General features: G+C 31.0%; 2 protein-coding genes across 2 annotated transcripts; both read left to right on the top strand.

Moving 5' to 3' along the window:
- Positions 1 to 2,836: 2,836 nt before the first annotated feature.
- LOC135953853 (membrane alanyl aminopeptidase-like) lies at positions 2,837 to 7,327 on the top strand. Its single transcript, XM_065503870.1, has 7 exons — positions 2,837 to 3,362; positions 3,425 to 3,583; positions 3,650 to 3,943; positions 4,002 to 4,188; positions 4,255 to 4,502; positions 5,930 to 7,054; positions 7,120 to 7,327. Exons 1-7 carry the CDS (start codon positions 2,893 to 2,895, stop codon positions 7,325 to 7,327), a joined length of 2,691 nt encoding a protein of 896 aa, XP_065359942.1. The 5' UTR covers positions 2,837 to 2,892.
- A 3,825-nt stretch (positions 7,328 to 11,152) lies between these two features.
- Burs (Bursicon) lies at positions 11,153 to 11,875 on the top strand. The gene is made up of 3 exons (XM_065516440.1): positions 11,153 to 11,339; positions 11,401 to 11,525; positions 11,588 to 11,875. The coding sequence occupies exons 1-3, from the start codon at positions 11,210 to 11,212 to the stop codon at positions 11,852 to 11,854; spliced, it is 522 nt and encodes a 173-aa protein (XP_065372512.1). The 5' UTR covers positions 11,153 to 11,209; the 3' UTR covers positions 11,855 to 11,875.
- Positions 11,876 to 13,518: the final 1,643 nt, after the last annotated feature.

The raw sequence follows: 13,518 nt of genomic DNA, 5'->3' as shown, positions 1-13,518 counted from the left end.
TTTTAAAGGATAATAGAACTTATAATAGGGTTAACTGTCAAACGAACTGTCATACTGCGCTCACTTTTTGGCATTTATGATCAGTATACTCTGGCCTATCATCATGAATTGATTGACGCTTGAACAAAGCTTCCAAATTATCCAAATTTACTTTGAAAATTACTCATCAAGTCGCGCAAGTTATAGACGACTTGAACAACGTTTCCAAATTATCCAAATTTACTTTGAAAATTAGTCATCGAGTCGCGCAAGTTATAGACGACTGTTTTATCGCAATATTGTTTCCAGCGATGATGCTCATTTTTCGATTAATATTGCCATATTGCCGCATATGGAGTGACACCAATCCACAGCACACCCTACAGACTCCATTACATCCAGAAAAACTAACCTCTTGGTGCGGTTTACCCGCTGGTGACATCATCAGACAATATTTCTTCAAAAATTATGCCATAGCTTGCGTTATGGTCAATAGAGATCGTTACCGCACCATGATCAATGATTTTTTTGTTTGAAACTATGGATGTGGTTTCAACAGGATGGCGCTACGTGCCAGCCATCGATTTATTGAAATCAAAATTTGACGATAACTTGAAATGGACTTTTCACTTGGCCTCCAAGGTCGTGAGATTTGACATCCCCCGATTATTTCAAGTTATTCGTGATCGAAAATTGGCCCAAGATTTTACGCGCAGAACAGACGTGGTGGTCATATTCCCCTATAGACGCTTCCACAGACAGAAGGGTAAGGACCCAGAATACACTGCATACTTTTTGGTTCTACGAACAATATTTCGATATGTTACAAACGGAATAACAAAATCAATATTGGTTGTATTTATATATAATTTTGTCATTTATTCTCATTAAGTTATTGAACATTATAGTGTAAGAACAAAGTTTTTTTTTTGCTTCGAAAATATCGAATCTTTTACCAAGGAATCGTCCTATGCGGGAAGTTTTGCATTATTTGTTTTATTTAAAAAAAGTGCCGCTTAAGCACACCAATTGCTCTATGGTGAATGTGTTCCAATGGTTTCAACGTTTTTGCGGTTCAGAAGTTGACACGAAAAATAAAGATCGCCCAGGCCACCTAAAAAAGTTCGAAGACCAGTAATTGGAGGCATTACTCCATGAAGATTGTCGTAAAACTCAACAAGCGCTTGCAAAATCATTGGGAGCTATTAAAGCTGCAATTTCAAAACGTTTGCGAGAAGCAGGATTTATCCAAAAGCAGGGAAATTGGTACCATAAGAATTGAAGCCGAACGACTTTGAAAGACGATTTTGCATGTCTGTAATGTTTTTTGAACGCTATAAAAGAAAATCATTTTTGCATTGCAAAATGGATCCATTACAATAACCCGAAGCGTAGGAGATCGTATGTGAAGCCCGGTCAACCAGCCGAATCGACACCAAAGCCAAATATGCATGACACTAAGGTAATTCACTGTATTTGGTGGGACCAAAAGGGTCCAATCTATCATGAACTGCTGGAATATGGCCAGACCATCACATTACTTTGTCTACCATATTCGCGTTGTATAGAGCGTGTTGCTTTAACAAATCAATGATATTGTAGTACAAAATATTTGATATCCCTTTTTAATTCATCTGATTTTGAATTTTTGAAACGTCAAATTTGACAACTGTATACTTTGTGAGGATTGGTCACATGTTGCAATACCTGAATAAAGTGGTTGCGAAGTTTTGCCTCATCTGCTTTGTAGTCCAGACCGTGCCCGTACGACTACTATTTATTTCGATCGACGCAGAACGCTATTTGGGAATACGCTTCACTTTGGAACTTGTTCCTTCTTGGCCTAAAGAGATGAGCAGATCTTTTGGGTCGGAATCCATATGTTGCCAGAAAGATGGGAAAAGGTCATAACTAACAATGTTTTCAAATAAAAGCTAAAAAATTAAAAAAAATCCGAATTTTTAAGTCATACACCCAATTAATATAGATATTGTTACGTTTTTACCTTTTAAAAACTGGGGTTTATTTCCTTTAAAATTTAAATATATTTAAAGTTTAAATATACCGGATACTTTGGTTTCAAATAAAAACAGTTTAGTAGTTTAAAATTGTAACAACTCTTTATTTATTAAAATTTACAACAAGAGAATTAAATAGTCACTCCCAGAAATTCAGAGAGACTTTATAATGTACAATACAGTTGATTATAACTCTAACAGCGCTTATAATAAGCTCATTGACGACAGCATAGGTTGTTATATACACGCCATCTTTCGTGAACTTTCCACAATGATCTTAACGGACAACTACTATATTCGAATTCTAGAACTTTCGAAGTTAATATTCAAAGCTTAAACATTCAGTGTTGCCATACTTTCAATGCTAACAACCGCATGCTATCAACATTGTTGATATGTAGAAGCTTCTACTTATGGAAATGTTTATACACACGATGAATGTTGCTGGCCGTTAAATTCAAATCGCTAATACAAATTCGTAACAGTATTTCATTATCCTAATTGTAACTGATTTGTATTATACACAATTTGAATAATTCTATAAAGTCATTCTCTTTTAAGGAATGAATTTAATAGTTTTGAATTACAAAAATGAAATATTATTAATATAAATAATACTTGGAATAGTTGATTAAAATATCAAATTTGGTTTTGAAAATTGAGTTAAGAAATAACTCTTTCAAACTTTTGAAAAAAAAATCAGGAGAAAGTTCAAAAATGTCTTACGACCCAGTATTTAAAAAATCAAATTATATTACATTTATTGAAACAGGCAAGGCGAATAAACTTTTAATTCAATAAAATATATTTCTAAAAATCTCGATCTCATTGGAATTTAATATAACCCATTTTTATTATATACAAGAGTCGCGTAAAAATCTTAGCAAAATAACTTATGTGGTTTCGTTTTATATTACCAATTCTTGTGTTAATAATTGTTGCTATCTCAATATTATTTATTACCTTAAAATCCACTGCAAATTATCGTTTAAATAAAAATGTAAAGCCTCTTAAATACGACATACAAATTCAACCTTATTTACTATCAACAGATGGTCCCAAACTATTTACATTTGAAGGCGAAGTGAATATAACTTTACAGGCCACAAAGGATCTGATTAAACAATTTTCTGTGCACACAAATGAAATTAATATTAAATCTATAAGATTATATGACAAATTCCAAAATGAAATTCAAAATTTTAAAGACAAAGAAATGATTTACAATTCCTTAAATAAACAATTGCACTTAAATTTGTTGGAGCCTCTGCAGTGGGATAGAAATTACACTCTATATATCAAATACTCGGGAGGCATACGTAATGATTCCTATGGACTTTTTAGATTTTCTTATGATAATCTGAGGTAAGTATGTTGAGTAGGAGGTTTATATTTAATAAAAAATATTTACTTATTTGCTTTTAAAGCTGTCAGGCTTTAACATTATTCCAGCCCCTTGGAGCTCGTTTGGTGTTGCCATGTTTTGATGAGCCCGAATTTAAAGCGAAATTTGGCATGAGTATCATACGACCTCGAAACTACAAAAGCTATTTTAATACTAAATTGTTAAGAACAGTAAGGAAAGGGTGGGTAATTAAATTATTCAAAATCTATAAATGTATTAAATATTAAAAATTATTCCTCTTGTTTAGCATTGATTATGAAATGGATTTATTTGATTATACCCCTTTAATGTCTTCCTATTTGTTGGCCTTTATGATCACTAATTATATATCCTATGGTGATAATGAGATACAAATGATTACTGCAACTGAGCTGATCAATGAAACCTACTTCTCTTATAAGGTGGCTAAGAGGTCAATACAATTTTATAATAAATATTTCGCAGTACAATATAAGCAGCTGGGCAATTCCTTAATGCAAATATCATTTACAAATAAATATAAGTATTTAGCCTTGGAAAACTGGGGTCTTATAGTGTTTCGGTAAGCTCATTACTTATCTTAGTTTTTTTTTTATTTTAAACCAATCTCTCTCTCTTAGGGATTCTATAATTCTACAAGTTCCTGATTATACAGATGGCTGGATTGACAAGCAAAAATGTATTGGCACCATAATACATGAAATGGCGCATATGTGGTTTGGCAATAGCGTAACACTTAAATGGTGGAGCTATTTTTGGTTAAACGAAGCATTTGCTCGTTACTATGAAATTGTTATAGCAGATCTAGTAAGTTTAAAACTTAGTATAAACATTTCTGTTATTATTCATTTGTGAAGTTTTTAAAAATTTTAGTTATATCCCTCTTATGAATTTGAACAACAATTTGTCGTAAATAAATTGCATTCGATACTTGATATTGATGCTACATCCGATAGTCTACCTATGACCAGTAATGAAGAGAGTGTAAATACTCCATCTGAAATTGCCTCGAAATTAAATCGTATCACTTACGATAAAGGAGCTTCCGTATTACGCATGTTTAGTAATGCAATGGGCAGAGATAATTTCAATATGGCCATGAGAGATTATCTTAAAGAGAAGTGAGTATAGTTAAGATAATCTGTAATTGTGAAATGGTAGACGATAGAAGATGTGTTAAACTTTAGAATTGTGACCTTATAGACATATGTAGGATGAATCAGGGTTACAAGGCCCCAAATCAGGGAATCTACTACACCATTTTCAATTGTATTTCAGAAATTCCAAATATATTTCAAAAATGTTTAATTGTATTTCAGTAATTACGAATTGGACTTCAGAGATTTATAATTGATGTACTAATGGAGCCTTTTGAAATATTGGCGTCGATTCGGTTTATTCATTTTCTTCGCATGTAATGATTCGTTGCGAAAATGATTTTCTTTTATAGCATTCATGAATTATTTCGGACATTCAAAATCGTCTTTCGGCTTCAATTTGTAGGGTACCAAATTTCCCTGTTTTTGGATGAATCTGTTTTGAAATTTCTGCTTGAGTTTTATTTTTAGAAAATTGATTTCAACAGACAGACGGACATGGATTAATCGACTCCGCTATCTATAAGGATCCAGAATATATATACTTTATAGGGTCGGAAATGAAAAATGTAGAAATTACAAACGGAATGACAAACTTATATATACCCTTTTCACGAAGGTGAAGGGTATAAAAAGTATTCACCAACCACTTTTTCCGCCAATTTTTCATCAGTGACAAATAAGATTTGTCGAGGTCATCGAAATTGATATTTTTTGTGATGAATTTATATAAAACAAGTATTAGAGCAATATTCGGCTGTGCCGAATCTTATATACCCTTCACCAAATTATACTTTAAAATAAATTTGTTTAAATATTTTTGGCAAACTAAATTTAATTTTTTTTTAATTGTTTTTCAAAAATTTTTTTTTTAAATTGTTTTTTAATTTTTTTTAAAAAAGTTTTTTCCAAATTTTTTTAAAATTTATTTTTTTTAGTTTTTTTTTTTTTTTTAAAAAATGTATGACAAATAATATTTTTTGATGAAAAAAAAATTCAGGTTAAAAAATATTTTTCCCGATTTTGACCCATTGTAGGTCCAACTTACTATAGCCTTATCTACATCGTTGCAATGGACTTTGAAATATCTATCATTAGATATCCATATTGTCTATATTAATGACTTAGTAATCCAGATATAGATCAAAAATGGGTCAAAAATCGAGGTTTCCCGGTTTTTTGCTCATATCTCCGTTATTTATGGACCGATTTTGTTGATTTTAAATAGCAAACTTCTCGAAAGCATGTCTGACAGAATTATTGAAGATTTGGATCCCGAAGATATCTGGGGTCTTCAGAAAACTGATTTCAACAGACGGACAGACGGACATGGCTTTATCGACTCAGCTATCTATATACATTTAAGTTGAAGTAAATGTTTTTGATTCTGCTTCATTTATACAGATAAATCAATTGCTATAACAATTATTTTTCATTTTAATTCCTACAAGTCACCTAAAAAATACTATACCCAAAGATGTATTCAAATATTTAAGACGCTATTGGCCCAAAACCCACAAGGTAAATTTGGAAATATTCTTTCAAGATTGGACACAACAATCCGGTTATCCTATGCTTATAATATCCACAACTAACCAAGGTGAATATCTCTTAAAACAACAACGTTTTCTAAAAAATAACAGAAATCTAAAGCATTCATCTTTAACCTACACCATACCAATAACCTATGCTACTGATAAGGAAAAGAATTTTGAAAATTTAACACCTAAATTCTATTTTAATAAAACTGTTTCACAACTAAAATTTGGCAATGTAAACCAAAACAAATGGTTGATATTAAATCTACAACAATCAAATTATTGCAGAGTCTTCTATTCTTCCCTATTGTTGGAAAAACTGCGTGAAGCTCTCATGGCTCACAATCACTCGGATATACATGTAATTAATCGAGCCAGTTTGATCGATGATCTTTTCTCGTTTGCCAATATAGGCCTAGTGAGTTATAATAAAGTCTTTTACTTTATGGAATATTTAGCTAAAGAAACTGAATATTTACCTTGGAGAGCAGCATTTAAAGGATTTAATAGTATCTGTAAAAGATTTAGTGCTGAGCAGCATAAACATTTTACTGTATTTTTATTTAAACTTCTCGATCTTGTTTATGGAAAACTGGGTTTTGAGAGTAACAATGATTCAGTTTTGGATGTCTATAAACGCAATCACATTATACAATGGCTTTGTAAATACCATCACCATGATTGTAACATCAAAGCCCAATATATATTTCGCTTACATTTATTGGCAAATACCAAACCTAATCCTGATTTTAGAGAAACTTTATATTGTGCTGCCTGCCGCAAAGGTAACTCTGAGATTTATGAAAATCTAACCCGAATGTTCCTGAATTATAGTTTAATTAGTGAAAAAGAAAAGGTTTTGCAAGCCATGGCTTGCTCTCAGCACAATGTTAAAATGTTCTATAAATTTCTATTGTCAAATAATGTTGCTTTAAACTTGAAGATCATTGGCTTGAGAGGTTTGTTTAGCCAAAATTTTGAAAATATTTTGCCTGTATTTCAACTAATGATTGAAAATATTGAACAGTTAGCAAAGGCGTAAGTAAAAAGTTATAATATTTATTTTAATTGAAATTTTTCGTAATAAAAAATAAATCTTTTAGTTTACAGGAATGGAGAGTGGCAGCTTCAGTTATTTGTGACATTTCCAGTTATTTAACTACTAAAGATCAATTGTCTATGTTAAAGGATTTTGTTAAATACAAAGGAAGTTTGTTTGGTAAATCTCTCAAAATTTTAAAGCAATGTATTATAACTGCCGAAAAGAATTTAAACTGGTCCAATAAATATTTGTTAGAACTATTCACTTAAATAAATTATCTTTAAAGTAACCCCCTGTCTATACTTGACAAATTTTTATCATGATAAACGTCAAAATGGTTGTCAAGATAAAAAATTATAAGGTATTAGTATTATTGCTTCGTTATGACAAAATTGTTAGTGCTTTTGCTAACCCTAGGTCTCCACGTAGCAATATTTATTGCTGCAATTGTCAAATTTGATTGCGTCAATGAAATTTGCGAGTGTAGACCGCAAATTGCCATACGTAGCAATCCATTGCGCAATGATTGCTCTACTGATTGCCTGAGTAAAATTTCTTCTTTCTATGATTCGGTGCGATTAATTTATACATATTTAATTTATTTAAGTACCAAAAGTAAAAAAACAAAGAAATTAGTGAAAAAAAATCATGCAATACAAAATATAAGCAAAATACACTAAAGTTTTTCATAGAACTTTTCGCGTTGAAAATGTTGTATTTGTGACGAACGTTTTCTCCACCTAAAGCAATCAGCAATCACTCTGCTGTTGTTCTGCCGACGTTATTGCTTGAGCTTAGCAATAAATATTGCTACGTGGAGACATGGGGTAAGACAACTTTGTCTTGGCAACAAATGTCATTTATTGTTATGATAAATATTTGTCAAGTATAGACAGGGGGTAAGAAGCGATATCAACTGATTTTGAAGCAATATTGATTATTTACATACGTTATTTAATAAAAAAACGATGACAATCTGATAATTTTGATCCGTTTATGTAAAATTGTTACATTTTGTGGGCTGCTTTCAAATCAGCCCCCAAAACTAGTTCTCTAGGTTTTATTTCTTTCTTATGCAGTTAATAATATTAATCCAAATATCTTTAAGTTTTGACCTTTTATTACAATTATCATGTTTCAACATGCTTGAACAAACAAGCACTTACATATAAATCTAAACTCTATTCTATGTTCCTACTAATGTGTGATATTTTGCAACACAGCAGCATGTCCTACTCGTACTCGAATGTAATGTCATTTTCTTGTACGTAATTAGAGAAACTGGGGAGGAAAGGGTGGAGAAAAAGAACGAATATTGGCATTAATGTAGATTGAATATCACACAGTGATTTCATTCAAAAATAACTTGAATTAAAAGTCCTCCAAAAACTTTATATATTCAAAAACAAACTTTCCAAAACCCACAAAAATGTGTTATAAAATTCAAGCAAGATTTGAATTTGTCATCCAAAAAAAAAACAGTATTGGGCCGCCTAGATCACGAGATTTAACACCATTTATAACTTACGGAATTTTATCAAGCAAATATTATGAGATCAAACAACGTCAAGGAATAGCTCTATGGAAATCTGTCATTACTTATTTGTTTAATTCAAATTCAGTTATTCTTATTTAACTCCAAGTTATATTAAGGGTTAATTTTAATTTTTGTGCTTTTATTGCAAATACTAGACTTTTTGTTGTACTTTTCTTAAGTTTCACCAAAATCGGGTCGAAAATAACATTTCGCTATCTTTCCATTAGAAATTCCAAATATTGAAAAATTTTACCTTCACAATTTAAGTTTTAACGATTTCCAATTTTAGTAAAACTTTCAGAGTTTATTTTGAGTTATCTGGACTATAATATTCTGAATAAGTTCTACTTAAAATTCCTAACAGTAAGGAAATTGATCTCATTCGCCAAAATATGGTCAAATAATTTGTTTTTTTTTCGAACATTGCTAAATTTAAATCGCAGGTACGGAAGAACTATAGGAGATATTTTCATAATTTTATATATTTTTATTCCCTATTATATTCTCAATAAATCCCAAATGAGATGATCAAAAAATTCTGAAATTTTTAAAAATTTGAAAATGGAGTTTTGAAACTGCCGTTAAAAACAAATAAATTTGTTTGGTCATTTTAATATTTCTCAAAATATGTCAATTTTGTTCCTATATTTCATGTTCTAGTGTCCTGAGACACGTTAATGGCCTGGGGAATTTTTAATAACTTTAACATTTTTAACCAATTTAGAAATAAACCTTATTAGAAACAAACCTTATCAAGAGAGAGTATTTGTGGGAAATGTCTGAAGAAACAAAACCAAAACGTTACGATTGGAACATACTGTTACGAAATTGCACTATCAATTTGAATTTAACGATTTTAAGACGTGGTAACCTTAAGTGGAACCTTCTAGTTTTGTCGGTTAGATAATTCATGTAGCTTCTAGAATGTGGCGATGTGTGTATAAATAGGTACAGCAAGTTGCAGTCAGTTTTTAGTTTATCATAGGCGCTGTTAAAGTAGACATCAACTGCATTATAAAGTGTGTAATATAAGTGTGTATTAAAATAGTGATTATTTTATAATTGTTGTATAAATTTAAATAAAGATTTGTTACAATTTTAAACTACTAAACTGCGTTTATTTGCAATCAAAAGAATCAGGTTTATTTAAAGGAAATAAATCAAAGTTTTTAAAAGGTGAAAACGTAACAATACAATTATTTCCACTTTCGTATAAATTCTATGACAGATCTGGGACCGTATTATCTCATTCGTGATCGAATGAGCAGCTATCGTATCGAAAAACAACTTCTATATCGAAATTATAGTAAAATGTACTAATTTTCTTGCTCGTTATCCAATGCCATTATCTAAAATAATAAAATTAGGACCAGTTTTACTCGATATCGAATGCGGTAATTCGGCCCCTGTATATTTTTATTCCAAATTGGAACATTTTATTAAAAAATAATTTCTGCATTCATTTCTAGAACATTGTGAAACTCAACTTAAAACGAAAACCTTTTAACTACTAAAGATCTAGGAAATAGTATATGCAATAGAGTTAGAATGATTTTCCAATAAATAATAAGTCCCCTTTTACAATGCAGAAATTGAAAGGCAGACATTTTTCTCATTCTCTTTTGAACTAACCTAAACCTGTGTAAAACACACTTTACCTCTTCAACCCCTTGCCGACAAACTTCGTCTGTCTGCCTTTCAATTTCTGCATTGTAAAATGGGTCTAAGAACAAGTTAGAAAGTATAGTCGTTCAAGTCCAACCGTTTTCTTTTAATTAAATTAAAATGTCGTTGGCGATTGAGCACATAAGTTATAGCGCTTTTAAGAAGCGTCTTCTGACATTATTTCGAAATAATGAAGACTAAAAGTCATTTTCAGCGATTTGACATTTTTTGTGCGATGTATTAGAGCTATGGCCTATCAAGGACCGATTGTCAAACAAATTTAGTAACATAATTACATATTTGATGTAAAAATAATTTTCGGAAGTTCTATTACTGGTGACATTTGTATGGGGGCTAGGTGAAAAAATTGGCCAATTTCAACAGGTTTCGTCCCTTGGTCGAAAAAACGCATTTACCAAATTTTATCGAAATATAAATCGTCTCAGAAAGTGATTCTGAGTCGATCGGTACACTTTAAGGTGGCTCTAGGGTGTGTAGGGTATAAAAAATGGAAATGTGAAAATTACTCTGAAGATTTGACAACCAAATCACTGTACAGCAAAACTTGCAATATGCTTAAAATCACAACCAACACTCTTGGAATACAAACACTAATAAGGGTGATCATTTTTTATTAACACAAAAAACATGTTGTCCATTAGTTTTAAGTTTGTTCGGTTGTTTGTTCCTCATGTCCTGTGAGTGTGTATGAGCCGGAATGAGTGTGTTTGACCATAGTTAGTCCCTAAACACTTTTAGGATATAAAAGGCTTAAAATGGCCAATGAAGTTTCTTTATTCGTCTCAGATTGTGAACTAAAGTCAAGTTGTTGTGGCGGTGTGTGTATGAAAATTTGAACAAAATTAACAAAAAAAAAAAGCTTGTGATTAGTTTAAGGACAAAATAAAATAGTCCCTTATTTTACTAGCAACCAAAAGTAAAAAACAACATGTTAACAGCTTTCGGTTTAGATGCTGATGGAAGATTTTTTATCTGTGTCTGTTGCTCCTTGCTGGTACTCATGCTGCAGTACAACGTTGCAAAAGTCTCGGGAGACAATGCGGTGGCAACTGTTAATGGTAATTAGTTTACAGAAAGAACATTTTTATTGTATTTAATTAAATCTAGGCTATTCTAAAGATATTTCCCATATTGGTGATGATTGTCAAGTGACGCCTGTTATACATGTGTTACAATATCCCGGTTGTGTGCCCAAACCCATACCATCATTCGCCTGTGTAGGACGTTGTGCCAGTTACATACAGGTGAAGAATACTTAAAAACTATGAATTAATTTGGGAACTCTAATCCTTAATTTCCTTCACAGGTCTCCGGCAGTAAAATCTGGCAAATGGAACGTTCTTGTATGTGCTGTCAGGAATCTGGCGAACGTGAAGCCGCCGTTTCTTTATTCTGTCCCAAGGCTAAACATGGTGAGCGTAAATTTAAAAAGGTCTTAACTAAAGCTCCCTTGGAGTGTATGTGCCGGCCTTGCACCTCCATTGAGGAATCCGGCATTGTGCCACAGGAAATTGCTGGCTATTCCGATGAAGGACCTTTAAATAATCATTTCCGTCGCATTGCGTTGCAGTAAAATCTATAACAGATATTTGTCTGTTCTTCTCCTTTAAAAAAATTGCCTTAACTATAAAACTTCTGTTTGGGGATGAGTTTTTATGTTTAATTTTTTTTATATTTTTAAGAATACAGAAAAAACAACTGTAGAAGAATTATGTTTAAATTAAATAAAAATTACATTTATAATTGATTTGATAAAGTGATGATTTGTTTATGTCAACCAACTAAAAAAGTTTTAGAGCGAAAATAATGAAAATATATGATACCACCATACGTAGATGACAACTAGATAGCTAACTGATACATGCTAGTCAATAGGTACTTTCCAGTAAGAAATATCAAGTGACTTTATTTAAGAGAGTAAAAATAAATTACTCTAAATCTGAAAAATAACCAAAAAAAATACGCGAACAACAATTTGTAAAATTGAGTTGTATTTTATTTACAAATCAATTTAAAACGTTAGTTTTGGGTTATTTTACTTATTTTCTTTGCAAAACTTGTAAATTGAATTAATTTAAAATTTTTATTTTAGTTTACATTTGCAACCATATGTTTTAAACATATTTTTTATGTTGATATTTTTTACTGGACAAAAAATGTCTAGTAAAAAATATCATGTTATCTATCTACGAACTGTCACTTTTAACACTATCTTGCTCTCTCGTTACAAGTTTTTAAAAGTAAACGAACGGAATCCCGTAACTTCCAGTGATATTTTGTACAAATTATTAGAAATTATCAAGTACGCGAACACAACTAATGTTTTTTCTTATTTGTTTTGTTGTATTTTTGTTTGACAATTTGTCTCGTCTCTATGTATAATTCTCTATGGTTTTTAATGTTCTATAAGCGTTGTACCAATATCCATTAAAAACTCAATTTTTTTGGTCGTTACGTCCTTTTCCATTTCAGGTGACGATATGATTAATTTTGTAAACACATTTTACCCTACTTCAATGTTTAGGTGTGTGTGATGAATAAATTTGATTAAAAAAAAACTAAATACCCTGAAAGAAACCTGGGGACAAGTGTCTCCAAGTCACCAGTTTTGTCGACTATTTTGGAAGACGACTCTTCCATCTGTTATGAATTCATACCATTTCGTTTTTTAATTTGTTTAATACAACGTCAAATGTTAACAAAATTTGCAGTTTCATTATTTACATCTACTTTAGAAAAGTACCAAAAGTGTAGATTAGAATTACTAAAATGTACTAGTGAATAAGTACCTAGTCAATAGTAATATCGTCAGCAGTAGACTTCCAATGACACGCACATGTTAAATGTCTATTACTACGTTTATACGCACGGCTTATTCGCAAATAAAAATATTGCAATTAGAAAAAAATGCCGCATAAACAGTGAATTAATTTTTTATTTGCGAATAGCTAACTCACGAAAACAACTGATTAACGACACTATTTGCAAATAAGATTTTAAGCATTGCCATATGTTTTAACGCTTTTAGTTTATTAAGACGATTTTTAAATATTTCATTGCGTTTTTGAATTACTTGGATTGCAAGACGGACAAGAGTTTTTGATTCTATAATTTTTACATTTAAAAAAATAAAAAATGTATCATATTTTATTCAATAAAAGAGCTACCAAATAATTAAATTTTACCATCCGGCATCTCATAAAAACAAGAATTTTCCGTAACTAATGTGACATATAA

Source organism: Calliphora vicina, chromosome 1, assembly GCF_958450345.1.
Source record: "Calliphora vicina chromosome 1, idCalVici1.1, whole genome shotgun sequence".
Taxonomy (NCBI): Eukaryota; Metazoa; Arthropoda; class Insecta; order Diptera; family Calliphoridae; genus Calliphora; species Calliphora vicina.
This window is presented reverse-complemented; position numbering and strand designations above follow the sequence as displayed.

Coding starts and splice junctions, on each gene's coding strand:
- Burs (XM_065516440.1), top strand. CDS start 11,210: ATGTTAACAGCTTTCGGTTTAGATGCTGATGGAAGATTTTTTATCTGT. Junction 11,340..11,400: donor TGCGGTGGCAACTGTTAATG/GTAATTAGTTTA, acceptor GCTATTCTAAAG/ATATTTCCCATATTGGTGAT. Junction 11,526..11,587: donor GTTGTGCCAGTTACATACAG/GTGAAGAATACT, acceptor TTTCCTTCACAG/GTCTCCGGCAGTAAAATCTG.
- LOC135953853 (XM_065503870.1), top strand. CDS start 2,893: ATGTGGTTTCGTTTTATATTACCAATTCTTGTGTTAATAATTGTTGCT. Junction 3,944..4,001: donor TGGGGTCTTATAGTGTTTCG/GTAAGCTCATTA, acceptor TCTCTCTCTTAG/GGATTCTATAATTCTACAAG. Junction 4,189..4,254: donor AAATTGTTATAGCAGATCTA/GTAAGTTTAAAA, acceptor TAAAAATTTTAG/TTATATCCCTCTTATGAATT.